This window comes from Zootoca vivipara, chromosome 3 (assembly GCF_965207765.1).
Source record: "Zootoca vivipara chromosome 3, rZooViv2.hap1.1, whole genome shotgun sequence".
Classification (NCBI taxonomy): Eukaryota; Metazoa; Chordata; class Lepidosauria; order Squamata; family Lacertidae; genus Zootoca; species Zootoca vivipara.
The window spans coordinates 82,312,029-82,324,414 of NC_142586.1; the positions used below are offsets into that span (position 1 = coordinate 82,312,029).

A 12,386-nucleotide genomic window follows, 5' to 3' on the forward strand; every position below is an offset into this window, starting at 1 on the left:
AAATCTCCACTTGTTGAATTTCAGTATGTCACACAGGTATTAAAAGCACAGGAACCCTGCCAGGGAATAAGGTAGCAACCTTGCCTCTAGAATTATACAAGCATTATATTGGGGAGGGAATTCAGCGCTCCGGTTGTCTGTGATGCAACTTTTCTGAGTGAAGTGCTCAGGCCTTATGAAAATAACTCGGCCCTCATCAGTATTGCCCTTGGCTCACAGAGGCCTGCCTGATTCTTATCTGTCAGTGAGCAGTTAATTCAGTAATTACGTTCATGGGTAGAGGGTTTGCTGTAAGCTGTGCTAGAGCTACAGTTCTCAGTGTGAGGTGAGCTCTCCTTAAAAATGTGTGCAGTTGTTAAGAGATAAATGAGCCCCTTCAAGCTTATATTGTTTGTGTGTGATTATTTGTGTAGATTTGCTGAGGAATCAGTTCCTGATAGTTATATTACAAGAAAATGAGTGAGTGCTATATTCCTCTCTGTGTTTCTAGGAGTAAAGTTGTTTAAGCAGCTTCTTATTTCCCCAAGGAATGTCACAACTCTGGTTGAACATCCGTAGCTCATATATGTTTCTCAAAGAATAAATGCTGCCAAAGAAATAATTGATCTACTTAATTACAAAATATTCTGCCCAAGGTAACAAACTATAGGTGAATCATAACAGTAAGAACCAGTACAAAAGAAAATATCAAAAAGTCAAAATGGTGGCCTGATCTGAAATATTTTCACTTGCTTCCTAAAAAGTTGCAAGGAAGAATTTAGGTGGGTCTCTCTAGGGAGGGAATTCCAGAGGGTGGCAGTGCTACAGTACGAAAATCCTGTTTCTCCAACAGTGTAACATTCCAGAGAGTTGAGCTACAAAGCTAGACCTCCCCTTCAGACCTTGGCTTTCTTTAATTGACAGTTGAGGAACTGGGGTTTGCAGTCTTTCAAACACAGGTCGGTACTGTTTTTCCTTCCTGACTAATTATATCTGTAAGAGCACAGCAGGTGTTTAATAGTGTGAAGGAATTTTAAAAATATTTTCAATGAAAAAATATAACCAACAAGATCTTTAATTCTATTTGCTTTATTTCTATGGTTTTCAAATGTCTGTCTTCAAGGAACCTCTTCATGGCAGCTTGTCATGAACCTTCACATTTCTGCTATAGAATCCCTGTGCATAGCAGAGTATCCTAGGGTCACTCTGTTACAGTAATACCTCGACAACCGAATGCTTCGACTTCCGAAGGTTTCAACTTCCGAAGTCAACAACCCCCGGAAGTCTTTTCTCCGCACACACCTGGCACACACGGTCGGCGCATGTGCAGAAAAGCGAAATTGCGCTTCGCACATGCGCCGAAGCAGCGCTTCGAGAACCGAAAACCTCGACTTACGAAGATGGCCGCGGAACGGATCGTCTTCGTAAGTCGAGGTACCACTGTAATTGAAAGTGTAGCATAGAATGTACCCCAGTTCTCCTGCTATTTCCATCTTCTAGGTGTTATGTGAGCTGTTTTACAGAGAAACCTGTTTCCCATTACTGATCTGTTCGTTGAAATAAATAAATAAATTGTCCAGTAGCACCTTAGAGACCAACTAAGTTTGTTTTATTTATTTATTTCGACTGCGTCGGACCAACACGGCTACCTACCTGATCTGTTTGTTGAGACAGTGGTTCTCAAACTTCCCCCACAATGGACTACAGGAAAATTACAGAGAGTCTTGGTGGACCACTTAAAAAATTTTCTGCCTGTTGTAGCAATTGTAATGATGCTACATTCTCTTTTATCAAATCAAGATTAAACTTTTAAACCTCTAGTCTTCTCCACTCCTTTCAAACGCCTCCCCCAATCACTTCCAGTCCATCCTACTCACCTTAGAACCTGGCCGTCTACCTGCTCTTCACAGACATGCTGCAGACCACTTGAAGAAAGTGGACAGACCACCAGTGGCAACCTCTGCTTTAAGTTGTACCTGATAAGCTTCCAAGGAACCCCAGAGTTCCCTGGAACACAAGTTTGAAAATCCTAATGTTGGCTGCAGGGTTGTGGCTAACTGAATCCCATCTGTTTACTGTTGTGAGGTTCCCATGAACTGCTTTGGGCTTCTGACGTGTGTGAGACAGAGAGAGAGAGACCATGATCACAACTGTAGTCTCATTACAGACTTTTCTGTCCAAAGAGCCCAGAGTACTTACAGGTTGATAAATTTGATAAATGGCAAATAGCTCTTGAGTTCTTCACAGGTTACTCATTTGTAGCAAGGCAGTTCATTTTTGTTGTTGTGTTTACATGTTTCATTCAGTTACTCTAGCTTCATCCTAATTAAGCTGAACACACTTGAAGGAGAGCCCAGAAGTCTTCTATGAGATTCATTAAGTGCACTCAATACTTTTTAATCACAGGAGCCTAAGATGGCCTGATTTATTTATTTATTCTGCTAGTCCTTAGCCTAAGCACAGAAGGTAGTGCATAAATTTGTTGTTAGACGTTACTAAGGAGCTTATTCTGCATTGGCTTACAGGCCAAAATGGGTTTTCGAGAAGGTGAAGGTCTTGGAAAATATGGCCAGGGGAGACAAGAGATCGTTGAGGCCTCCAAACAGAAAGGAAGACGAGGTCTGGGGCTGACTCTGAAAGGATTTGATGGAGACGTCAACATCAACTGGAAGGATGAGCCAGAGGTAATTATTTGCACATTTTGTTCCTTTTACATGTTTGTGTGCTTTCCACTTATCTGTTAGGCATGGTGGAGAGGTCTTGTGGCCACTGGCTCAGGTGAAGTTCGTGGCAAAGTAACCCTTGGTTTGAAGGCTTATATCCTGCGAATGGTGCTAACCTCTGGGAGGAATTCAGCCTTTTGCTCTTCTGATCGTTCCATCAGCACAATAATTTTAGCTTGCCAAATGGAATTATTCCCCCCTCTCTTCCCCCTGCGTCAACCCCGCCCCGCCCCCCCAGAGCCCCGAGTGTCCTCTGTCTGGTAATCTATTTCAACTTCCTTATTCTTATTTGTCACATGAACATTTTGCCTGCCCATGTGTTATGAAAACACTATGGTTCTCTTAAAGACATTATTTGAATTTCAACCTTAAAGATTGTGTTGAGCTTCTAGTTTACTTCCAAGTATTAAGGAGTTAAATTTTGCTGCAGCATACACAGTCTTCTTTTTTACTTATCTTTTCTTATGTTTGCAGGCTAGCGCTTATGAGCAAGTGGACTGGTTCCCAGAATGTACCACTGAAATTCCAGATGCTGAGGAAATGAAGGATTGGATGACTATAGGCAAGGTATGAAGCATGGGGAAGAGAGTTAAGGGCTAAGCCAATTAAGAATTCAGAGAGGCTGGGTACCAAGTCCAGAAGTGCCATTCTGCATGCAAAAGTGTAATGCAGTTTGAGTGATGCCCTTTCCCTGACACAAACACATTAGGAATAACCAAAATATTGAGTAAACATTTTAAAATGTAATTGATATTAGGGAAGCCCATTGAAGTAAAAAACAATACATTTAATAAATGCCAAAAAATATAATTAGATGATTTTGACTTTCTCAATATTTTTTATTAAAATTACAGATGAGCTCCAAACATTTTATTTTAGTGCATGGTCCACAATGAACTCTTATATAAATGAATTTCTATTTACAATTTATGTATTGCATTTTTATTTTGTCCTCCTCCAAAGAGTTGAGGGTGGGGTATATGTAGTGTTAGACTTAAGAGAAAGTGACTGCCCATGTTCACCCAATGTTTTGGCTAACATTCGCTTCCAAACTAATAGTTTTTATAAGAATTTATTACTTATACCCCGCTCATCTGACTGGGTTGCCCCAGCCGCTCTGGGAGGCTTTCAACAGAATATAAAGAACACACAATACACCAGACATTAAAAATCTTCCTGATACAGGGCTGCCTTCAGATGTCTACAGAATGTGATATTGTTCTTTATCTCTAATAATAATAATTTATTATTTGACTAACAACAACCATCTGTTGAGAAGGACCTGTAAACAGTCCAGCTCTTCCATTTTCTGTACTAAAAAATGTTTTGCTGGGTGATGTGGGCCTGGGTCCTAGGTTGGTGTGTTTACACTCATTATCTTGCTGAGCTCTGTGTTCTCAACCTGAGTCCATACTTCCATGTGAAGTGAGCAAATTAACATACTTGGGTATTCGAGGGCTACTCCCTCTGTTCTTCAGTATCAGATTGCAGTTTGAATAAGCTTCATCCATGTAATTGCTGCATTTGTGAGAGCTTGAGTACCTTGACAAGCTGTTTAATTACAACAGCAGAAAGCCACATTTTCTGTAGTGATGCTCTCATTTTGTACAGTGTTCTCTGTCTGCCTGACAGAGAATATTGCTGCTCACCAGTGATATAGTTTGAAAGGCTGCAGCCTAGCCAGAAGTGTAAATAACAGCAGTGACAGGATTTTTTCTTTTCCTTGGATACCAGCCGTTTTTATTAATGATATATAGTGGCAAGTGTTTGATGTACTGCAGTGATTCTTAAGGGTGTTTATACAAAGCTAGCTTCCTCACTTTTCTTCAGGCTGCAAAATGCCATGTTTATTAGTCTGCCTGGTGAGTAGATACCTAACTGTTCTTAGATTGAAAACTGAAGTGGAAATAGATGCATACTCCCAATATGTACTTGTATACTGTTTCCTGTTGCAGTGAAACAGACTGATTATTATTGATCAGCCTTGCTTCTGACCCTTATAAAAAGTGCTGTGAGCTCTTGTTAAGAGTGCATTGGGCTTGGACCCAAGCAACCAGGCTTTGATCTTAAATATCAAGCAAATTCATTGGTAGCCTTGATCATTTCACACCAAGCCTGTTTCCTGTTTGCAGTTTCATTAAGTTGCCTTCTTGCACAGTTTTTAAAAATTAAAACTGGGTGAATGTTTTCCATGCTCCCCAGATATTTTTCAGACCCCCCCCAAAATATTCTTCAAAAGCCCCCTTCCCATCATCCCTTTTTTGCATCCCTTTCAGCAGAAGCTTTGGCAACATGTACTTACTTTTTGTTTTAAATAGAGAGTGGTTCTTGCAGGGTACATGAGCCTATGAAGTGGAGATCATGTAGCCAGTATGTGATGATGGCACCTAGTTATCAGGTTTGGCTATCTGATGTCAACCCAAAAAGTCTGGAGTGGGTTCACGCATAGGGATATTTGCTAAATGTCACCTCTCAGTGTTTTGATCCAAGTTTTTATTAGCATAGGCGATTTTTTTAAAAAAAGAAAAAGCGCAAAGCTCTATAAAAAATTAGGTTCCTGTCTGAAGCCATCTCCATGTTCATCACTTACCACTTGGTCAGCAAGTATGGCCCCAAATCAGATAAGTATTCCATTTAGCCGATGATTCTTTAAACTATTTCTTTTCAAAGTTTGAAAAAGAATCACATGTGGCGGGAAGCTGTTGATGAAGGCAGGTGTCTACAGTTCCAGTCCCTAAATCCTATTTCTCATACCGAAAAAGTGATGTGTCCATATATCTGGCACACAAGGAGTAGGTCAGAGTTCCCACCTGAGAGCAGATGCCCCAAACTATTTTCTTGTTGTTAGATTTGCATGTTTTCATGAAAGGTGTCTTGCCACATGAACAGTGTCTTAATAAAGAGAAAGATGTTCTGTTTGTTTATTCATGTCCCCCAAATTTTATTCCCTAGAAAAAACTGGTGATTGATGATGAAACACATTTCTGTGGAGAAGAACTCCTACAGAATATGCTTCAGTGCAAGGTGAGTTTTGTCTGTTGGGGACAGAGCCTCTCCGTGGAAGAGAACGGGAGTATATCTAAGATCTGGAAGCTTTGCGAGTTGGTTGTTTTGAGACATTTGGGGTCAAGTGACCTGGACACTTCATCCATGCCAAATAAAGCGTTAATTTTGAGGCCAGAATTTTAGTCTCAGACTCAGTGTTTAAAATCTCACTTTGTTTCTTACTGGCTTCAAAAGGTTGTAGTAGTGCTACCTAAGTTATTGCATCTTAATACCTCCAGCTAGAGAATTGTGAGCACATTGCTATTCCCCTATAGCTAGGTTCCTGTAATTTGATATTACTTAACTATAATTTGACCTCCTTGTCAAATTAGACTTGTTCCTTCTTTTCCCAGAGTGTGTTTGATGAGCTGGATGGAGAGGAAATGCGCAGAGCTCGTACAAGGTCCAACCCCTATGAGATGATCCGTGGAGTCTTCTTCCTAAACAGGTCAATGGAGGATCTCAGATTTGCGGCCCTTGAGTTAGCATGGGCAGACTCTTAACAAGTCTCCCTCTTGCATTTACAGAGCAGCAATGAAGATGGCAAACCTAGACTACGTCTTTGACCACATGTTTACAAACCCAAAGGATTCTCGAGGGGTAAAGGTTTTTCTATATCTGTAAATATTCAGTGTCTTCTGTGAATGGGAGAATTGGGTGGGAAAATCCTTCAGAGTTTTATTTTGTCAGGGATACAGTCAGGCAATGCAGTTGTTGCTTTGGTTAGTGGGTTGCTTCTGTTGATGTGCTTTGAGTCTCATCCCTTCTCCATTTTTGCAGAAACCTCTAATCAAAGATCGTGATGCAGAGCTCCTGTACTTTGCTGATGTATGTGCTGGCCCTGGGGGCTTCTCAGAGTATGTCCTCTGGAGGAAGAAGTGGCATGCAAAAGGTTTTGGCATGACCTTAAAAGGACCAAATGATTTCAAATTGGAGGATTTCTTTGCTGCTTCTAGTGAGCTCTTCGAGCCTTACTATGGTATGTACAAGCATGTATTTATCATGGCAACCTTCTCCCCACCCCCTCATAGTTCATCTTCAGTGTCAAGTGAAAGACAAAGAGTTTTGAATGCACGTGCATTTTTAAATCTGAAACATTTTGGGGACAGCTCTGTCAGTACCTACAGAAGTTGTATATGTTTTGAAAGTTGATTGCCATTTGATCTTGGAGACAGACAGGCAGGATACACAGATTGTTGCCACTGTGCCCCATTTTTTAAAAACAAAGGATGTAATCAAGTGTCGAAACTACCAAGAATAGCAAGGAATACCAACATCACGAGAGATGAGAGAAGTGGCACTTCTTTTACAAAACTTCTCAGATCACTTTATGTGGAAGTGTAGTCATAAGTTTTAAAAATGAAATAATGAGAAATCTTTGGAAATGATTCTGTCGTATGTAATGGCAATAATACACAGCAGATGAGAGCAAATTCCTTGCTTTCCTTGTGCACAGGTGAAGAAGGAATTGAGGGAGATGGAGACATCACCCGTCCCGAGAACATCACTGCCTTCCAGAATTTTGTGCTGGACAATACAGATCGCAAGGGGGTACATTTCTTGATGGCTGATGGGGTATGTTCCTTCTCTTTTCCCTTTGTTCCCTGAGCTAAGAGAGGGACCTAGCTTTGTGCATTGTGATGTGACATTTAGCTTGTTATAAATGTGATGTGATGATTCAGAGAGCTTGTGTACACACACACACACACACACACACACACACACACACACAGGTTTACTAATGGATCAGTTTTGTTTTGGGAGTGGATTAATGAATGGTTTCATTTCAGTACAAATAAAATCAACAAATACATGGTGTGGTGGTTCATAGAACATCACAACACAGATTTGTTGCTGATGTCCTTCACCAGCATATCTGAGCACTCAGTGTACGGCATGAAAGCTGCTGCTACCCTCTGCGAGTGCATCCTTGTTCCTTCTAGTTGAATAACACACTCTCTCTGTGTGTGTTTGTATACACTGTGTGACAGACAATGAGAGTGGCTCCTTGTGTGATGAGCGCTTCCTCGGTGTGAAGAGAAGAATGGTGCGGAGGAGGAACAGACTCTTTAATGAGGCACAGTGCCATGAAGATGATCCCCCCACCCTCCTGACTGTGGGACTGAGGAGGACCACTTCCTCCAATTCTCCCTTCTCTGCTCACTCCCCCCCTCCATCCTTACTGACTATTATCTTAGCTATCTCTTTACTGAAAGTGAGAAGCAAGCTTCTTCTTCCCTGACACATTATGGAAAGATAGAAGCACACATGTTAAGCCCAGGGAGGGAGAAGGCAGCATGCAGCTCAGTGGGCAGGCAGTGACTTGCCATGCTCTCCAAAGAGGGAAGGGTGAATTGAATTTAAGTTTTCTGTTTCATGAAATGTGATACTGGGTTTCAGTTATATAAAATGTGATTTGCATTAAGGTTTGCTGTTTGTTGTGTGTTTCAGGGTTTCTCTGTTGAGGGTCAGGAAAACATCCAAGAGATTCTAAGCAAGCAGCTGACTCTTTGCCAGTTCCTCACAGCACTCTCTGTCATACGAACAGGTGCTTCTCCACATGCTTTCCCCCCCATCTCTGTATTTCCCTTTCTGTCCCTTGTGGCTTTAATGTTAACTATTCTAGACTCTCTTATCTCCACCCCCATCTTGTGCAGTATTGTGTAAGAGACCAGACTCTTCGTTTTTGTAGGTGTTGGTCCTTCTGTTCCTCTTCTATAATTATGGATCACTGTTTTTAAAATAAGATTTGGATTTGGAAACTCTTGGCATTTCCTCGTATTTGCAGAATATGAATTTCTCATAGCGAGCCAATGGAGAACTTTATGTTGGCCTTGGGGATTACCACCTTACCATGGAAATGTTCTGAAGGCAGCAGGCAGAGGACTTTGCTGGAATCCCTTCTGTCCAATCTCTTCCCTTTTCGGGGAATTGGGGGAGAAGTTTTAAATGGAGGTGAAAGGGTTGAATGATGTTTGAAAATGTGATTGTTAAGTACCCAAGAGAATATCCTGTGAGATTTCTACAGCATGATCCTCCAAATCATCTATGGACAAGAATGGCTGCTGTCATAAACTATGTGTGATATAGACAGTGTGTGGGGCAGATTGGGGAGGCAGGCATCCAGATCCCGGCTCAGCCATTATGTTCATTGTGTAGAAGGTACTGTTTTTCAGCCTAATCTCCCTCACAGGTGCTTGTGAGGATAACATGTGATAAGCCCATGTGCACCACCCTCAGTGCCTTGGAGGAAGGGTGGGATACAAATATGATTAATAATAAAGCAGTGTGTGTTTCTCCTTTCTCTTTGTAAGGTGTAGCTTCAATTTGCTTTTTCTGCTCCAGGAGGGCACTTTGTCTGCAAAACCTTTGATCTGTTCACGCCATTCAGTGTTGGCCTCGTATACTTGCTCTACTGCTGCTTTGAGCGTGTGTCAATCTTCAAACCTGTGACGAGTCGCCCTGCCAATTCTGAAAGGTGAGACCTGAGCATTGTGGAAGGTGGAAGGTACCTGTCTCTTTGAACACTGCGGCTCTGATAAAAAAATGGTTTGAAGTAGCTGCAGCTTTGCTACAAACTCTTATGAGAGTTTGGGTGCTGCATCACATTCAATTTGTTTTGCTAAATATTTCCTTGTACATCAAGCTGCTAGATGGGAGGCAATTAAATTTTGTACAGTAATGAGAGGATCACTTGTAATCCTCCATGCTATTATATTCGTTAATACCTGTGCTTGAAGTTTCTTTTTTCCTACTACCTTTTTCAAATACCTTTGAAGTAAAATTTCACCAGACAGATAATGACCAGAAATCACTTGTATACTTACCTTCTTTTCAGTGAATTTGATGCCTCTGGGGCCATTGCCAAAAGAAGCCCATATCACAATAAAATGTTTCTCAAGCACATTCCCAGTTAATTGCAGGATTGTGGCCTAAGGTACTCCAGCTCATCTGGGGCAAGTCAATATCTCTAATTTTCTTGTCCTTAAAATAGGAATAAAATAAGATGGAACTGGGAAAGTGCTTTGCACTAGTGGAAGTAATAAAATAAATGATAACCAATAACGGTTGTCATCACCTCTTGCAAAAGCAGAAAAGGTTTTCTGCAAGCTGTATTTATTTCATCTTACAGTTTGGCACAATGCATCAGAAGGTCATTATAGTTAATGAGTAAATCGTCTGTCTCACCCTACAGGTATGTAGTATGCCGAGGATTGAAGTCTGGAATTGATGATGTGAGAGACTATCTTTTCTCGGTGAACATCAAACTCAATCAGCTACGCAACACAGACCAGGATGTAAACCTTGTTGTCCCTTTGGAAGTAATCAATGGTGACCATGATTTCCATGATTATATAATCCGATCAAATGAAAGGTGAGTTTAAGGGCAGAGAAGAAATTGCAGGTTTTTGTGGTACCCTTTCTGCTAGTCACTTTTCCTAAGCTGTCTGCTTCCAATAATTCTTCCTCTGCAAAGTCCATATATTGTGGATTAGTTCACAAGACAAAGTGGCAGAAGGTGAATAATGAAGTAACACTGTATAACTCGTGTCCTGTCCTTTGTTTTCAAATGCCAATTAGGCACCATTAATTGTAGATGCATGATTAATGGCACATCTAGATTTCCCACTCCTGCTTTATATATTATAGTCTCGTGGCTTTCTCTACTCTGCAGTGATAATATAAAACTGGTATTATCAGTTGATCGTAAGAAATCTTGCTAATTTCTGTTTTTTAGTGTACTTTATTCACTTGTTGCATTTCTGTATTATCCTGACCAGCCATTCTTCTCTTCTTTTTAACCTGAAAAGCAGCAATAATAATAAAACTTACTTTCTGCACAGATAGCAATAGTCATAGGTTAACATAAACAACAACAGCAACACACAAAACCCAACCTCCTTTTGTGAAGGAAGAGTGAAAATATTCCTCAATTCCCTGGCAGTACCATTGCAGCATGGCCAGTTACTGTATTGTATTGAAATTGGTCATTCTGTCTTTTGGTTATTTTTCATGCGCATTCTGATTCGCAAGATCTTCAGATAGCTACTTTGTCAATTCAGTGGATAACCCATTCTAAAGCTGGGACCTGCTTTCTCTTCCAGACTCTGCGCTGTTCAGATCAAAGCACTGGCCAAAATCCGTGCCTTTGTTCAAGACACGTAAGTATATTTATATTTAAAGGTACACTTGGGTGAGGGCCGAACTGTAATTCAGGTTTGTTGTTTGTACTGTTTGAGATGTTACAGCCTTCATTGGGTGGTGGGGCATGGGAAATACTTGCATGAAAGTGACTCCATTCCAGGGAATGTTAGCTGACTTAGTGTCATTCAAGTCAGTGAGTCAAGTTTGTGCTTTGCGGTATTCTTTTATAGATCTTCCAGGTCTAATTTCTGAGATCTACAGCAGCATTTCAGAACTTTATTGGGGGGGGGGTCTTCTTCACCTTGTTTTTCATCTTATGGTGCATAAATCACTATGTGAATTGAAAAGAAGAATCCATCCTTGGGGACAGATTGTGAGGTGGTGGGGGCTGGCAAGCTGAATTATCTTTCTTACTGGAAAATTCAAAAAAATCTTCACAAATTCTTCTAGGACCTTGAATGAACCACGGCAGGCTGACATCCGAAAGGAATGCCTCCGACTCTGGGAGGTGAGTAAAACCACAGAACAGCAAAATATAGTTTTGTAGTTCTCCTTTTTTAATGTGTATAGAAGTCTCTGTATTCTCTGTTGAAGAGGATTATCTTCCCTTAAAAAACAACCACAGGGCATACTAGGGACTGTATATATTGTTTATATTTCATTCTGTGTATTTAGAGAGTGATGGTTGGAGAAAGATTTTTTAAAAAATTTCATTTGCTTCTCCATATGTCCCCTTTACTCTATGCCTGATGAACAGCAAATAATTAGAAGCAATGATGGAATAAATGTAATGTGTGAACCAAATCCTTGTTGACTCATTGGCTCTTTGGTTGCTCTAGATTCCAGACCAGGCCCGAGTTGCTCCATCCTCTTCTGATCCCAAGTCCAAGTTCTTTGAGCTAATCCAGGTGAGACTTCCAGTTGCTGTTTGTTCTCTATGCTCAGATTAAATTAATGCTCTTTATCATGAGACAGCAGAAAGCAAAGATGGGGAAAACACCCCCCTGCAAGGCTTCTTATATTGGTTGCTATTAACAGCAAAAGGTGAAGTGTATCATTGTAAGTTTGGAGCTGGCTATTACGGAGAGGTATATCTGCTTCGGCCCTCTCTAAACCTATGTATCTACTTATAAACTCCCTGGTTCAAACAATCAGTTTTGCAGACAATATATTTGAGGTCAGATGCCGCATTGTGTAGTTATTTTCACAACTGACTGCTGGAGGCAGAAAATGTCACCACATTAGTAATAATAATTTATTGTTTGTATCCTGCCCATCTGAGTGGGTTGCCCTAGCCAGTCTGGGCATATAAAAATACAAGGAAACATCACGTATTAGAAACTTCCCAATAATCTTCAAATGTCTCTGGAAAGTTGTGTAGTTGTTTATCTCTTTGACATCTGATGGGAGGGCATTCCACAGGGTAGGTGCCACTACTGAGAAGGCCCCTCTGCCTGGCCCCCTGTAACTTCACTTCTTGCAATGAGGGAACTG

At 40.9% G+C, this 12,386-nt stretch overlaps 1 protein-coding gene across 3 annotated transcripts in view; it reads left to right on the forward strand.

Annotated features, from left to right (window-relative positions):
* Nucleotides 1-12,386, forward strand: part of CMTR1 (cap methyltransferase 1) — a 31,049-nt gene that overhangs the window by 5,320 nt on the left and 13,343 nt on the right. For all 3 annotated transcript variants that reach the window (XM_035108153.3, XM_035108151.3, XM_035108152.3), the window contains exons 4-16: nt 2,505-2,663; nt 3,177-3,269; nt 5,655-5,726; nt 6,101-6,195; nt 6,275-6,347; nt 6,528-6,726; nt 7,204-7,322; nt 8,199-8,295; nt 9,093-9,225; nt 9,943-10,122; nt 10,853-10,909; nt 11,343-11,400; nt 11,732-11,800. In XM_035108153.3, coding sequence (XP_034964044.1) covers nt 2,505-2,663; nt 3,177-3,269; nt 5,655-5,726; nt 6,101-6,195; nt 6,275-6,347; nt 6,528-6,726; nt 7,204-7,322; nt 8,199-8,295; nt 9,093-9,225; nt 9,943-10,122; nt 10,853-10,909; nt 11,343-11,400; nt 11,732-11,800 — 1,404 coding nt within the window. The remainder of the gene's footprint in view (nt 1-2,504; nt 2,664-3,176; nt 3,270-5,654; nt 5,727-6,100; nt 6,196-6,274; nt 6,348-6,527; nt 6,727-7,203; nt 7,323-8,198; nt 8,296-9,092; nt 9,226-9,942; nt 10,123-10,852; nt 10,910-11,342; nt 11,401-11,731; nt 11,801-12,386) is intronic.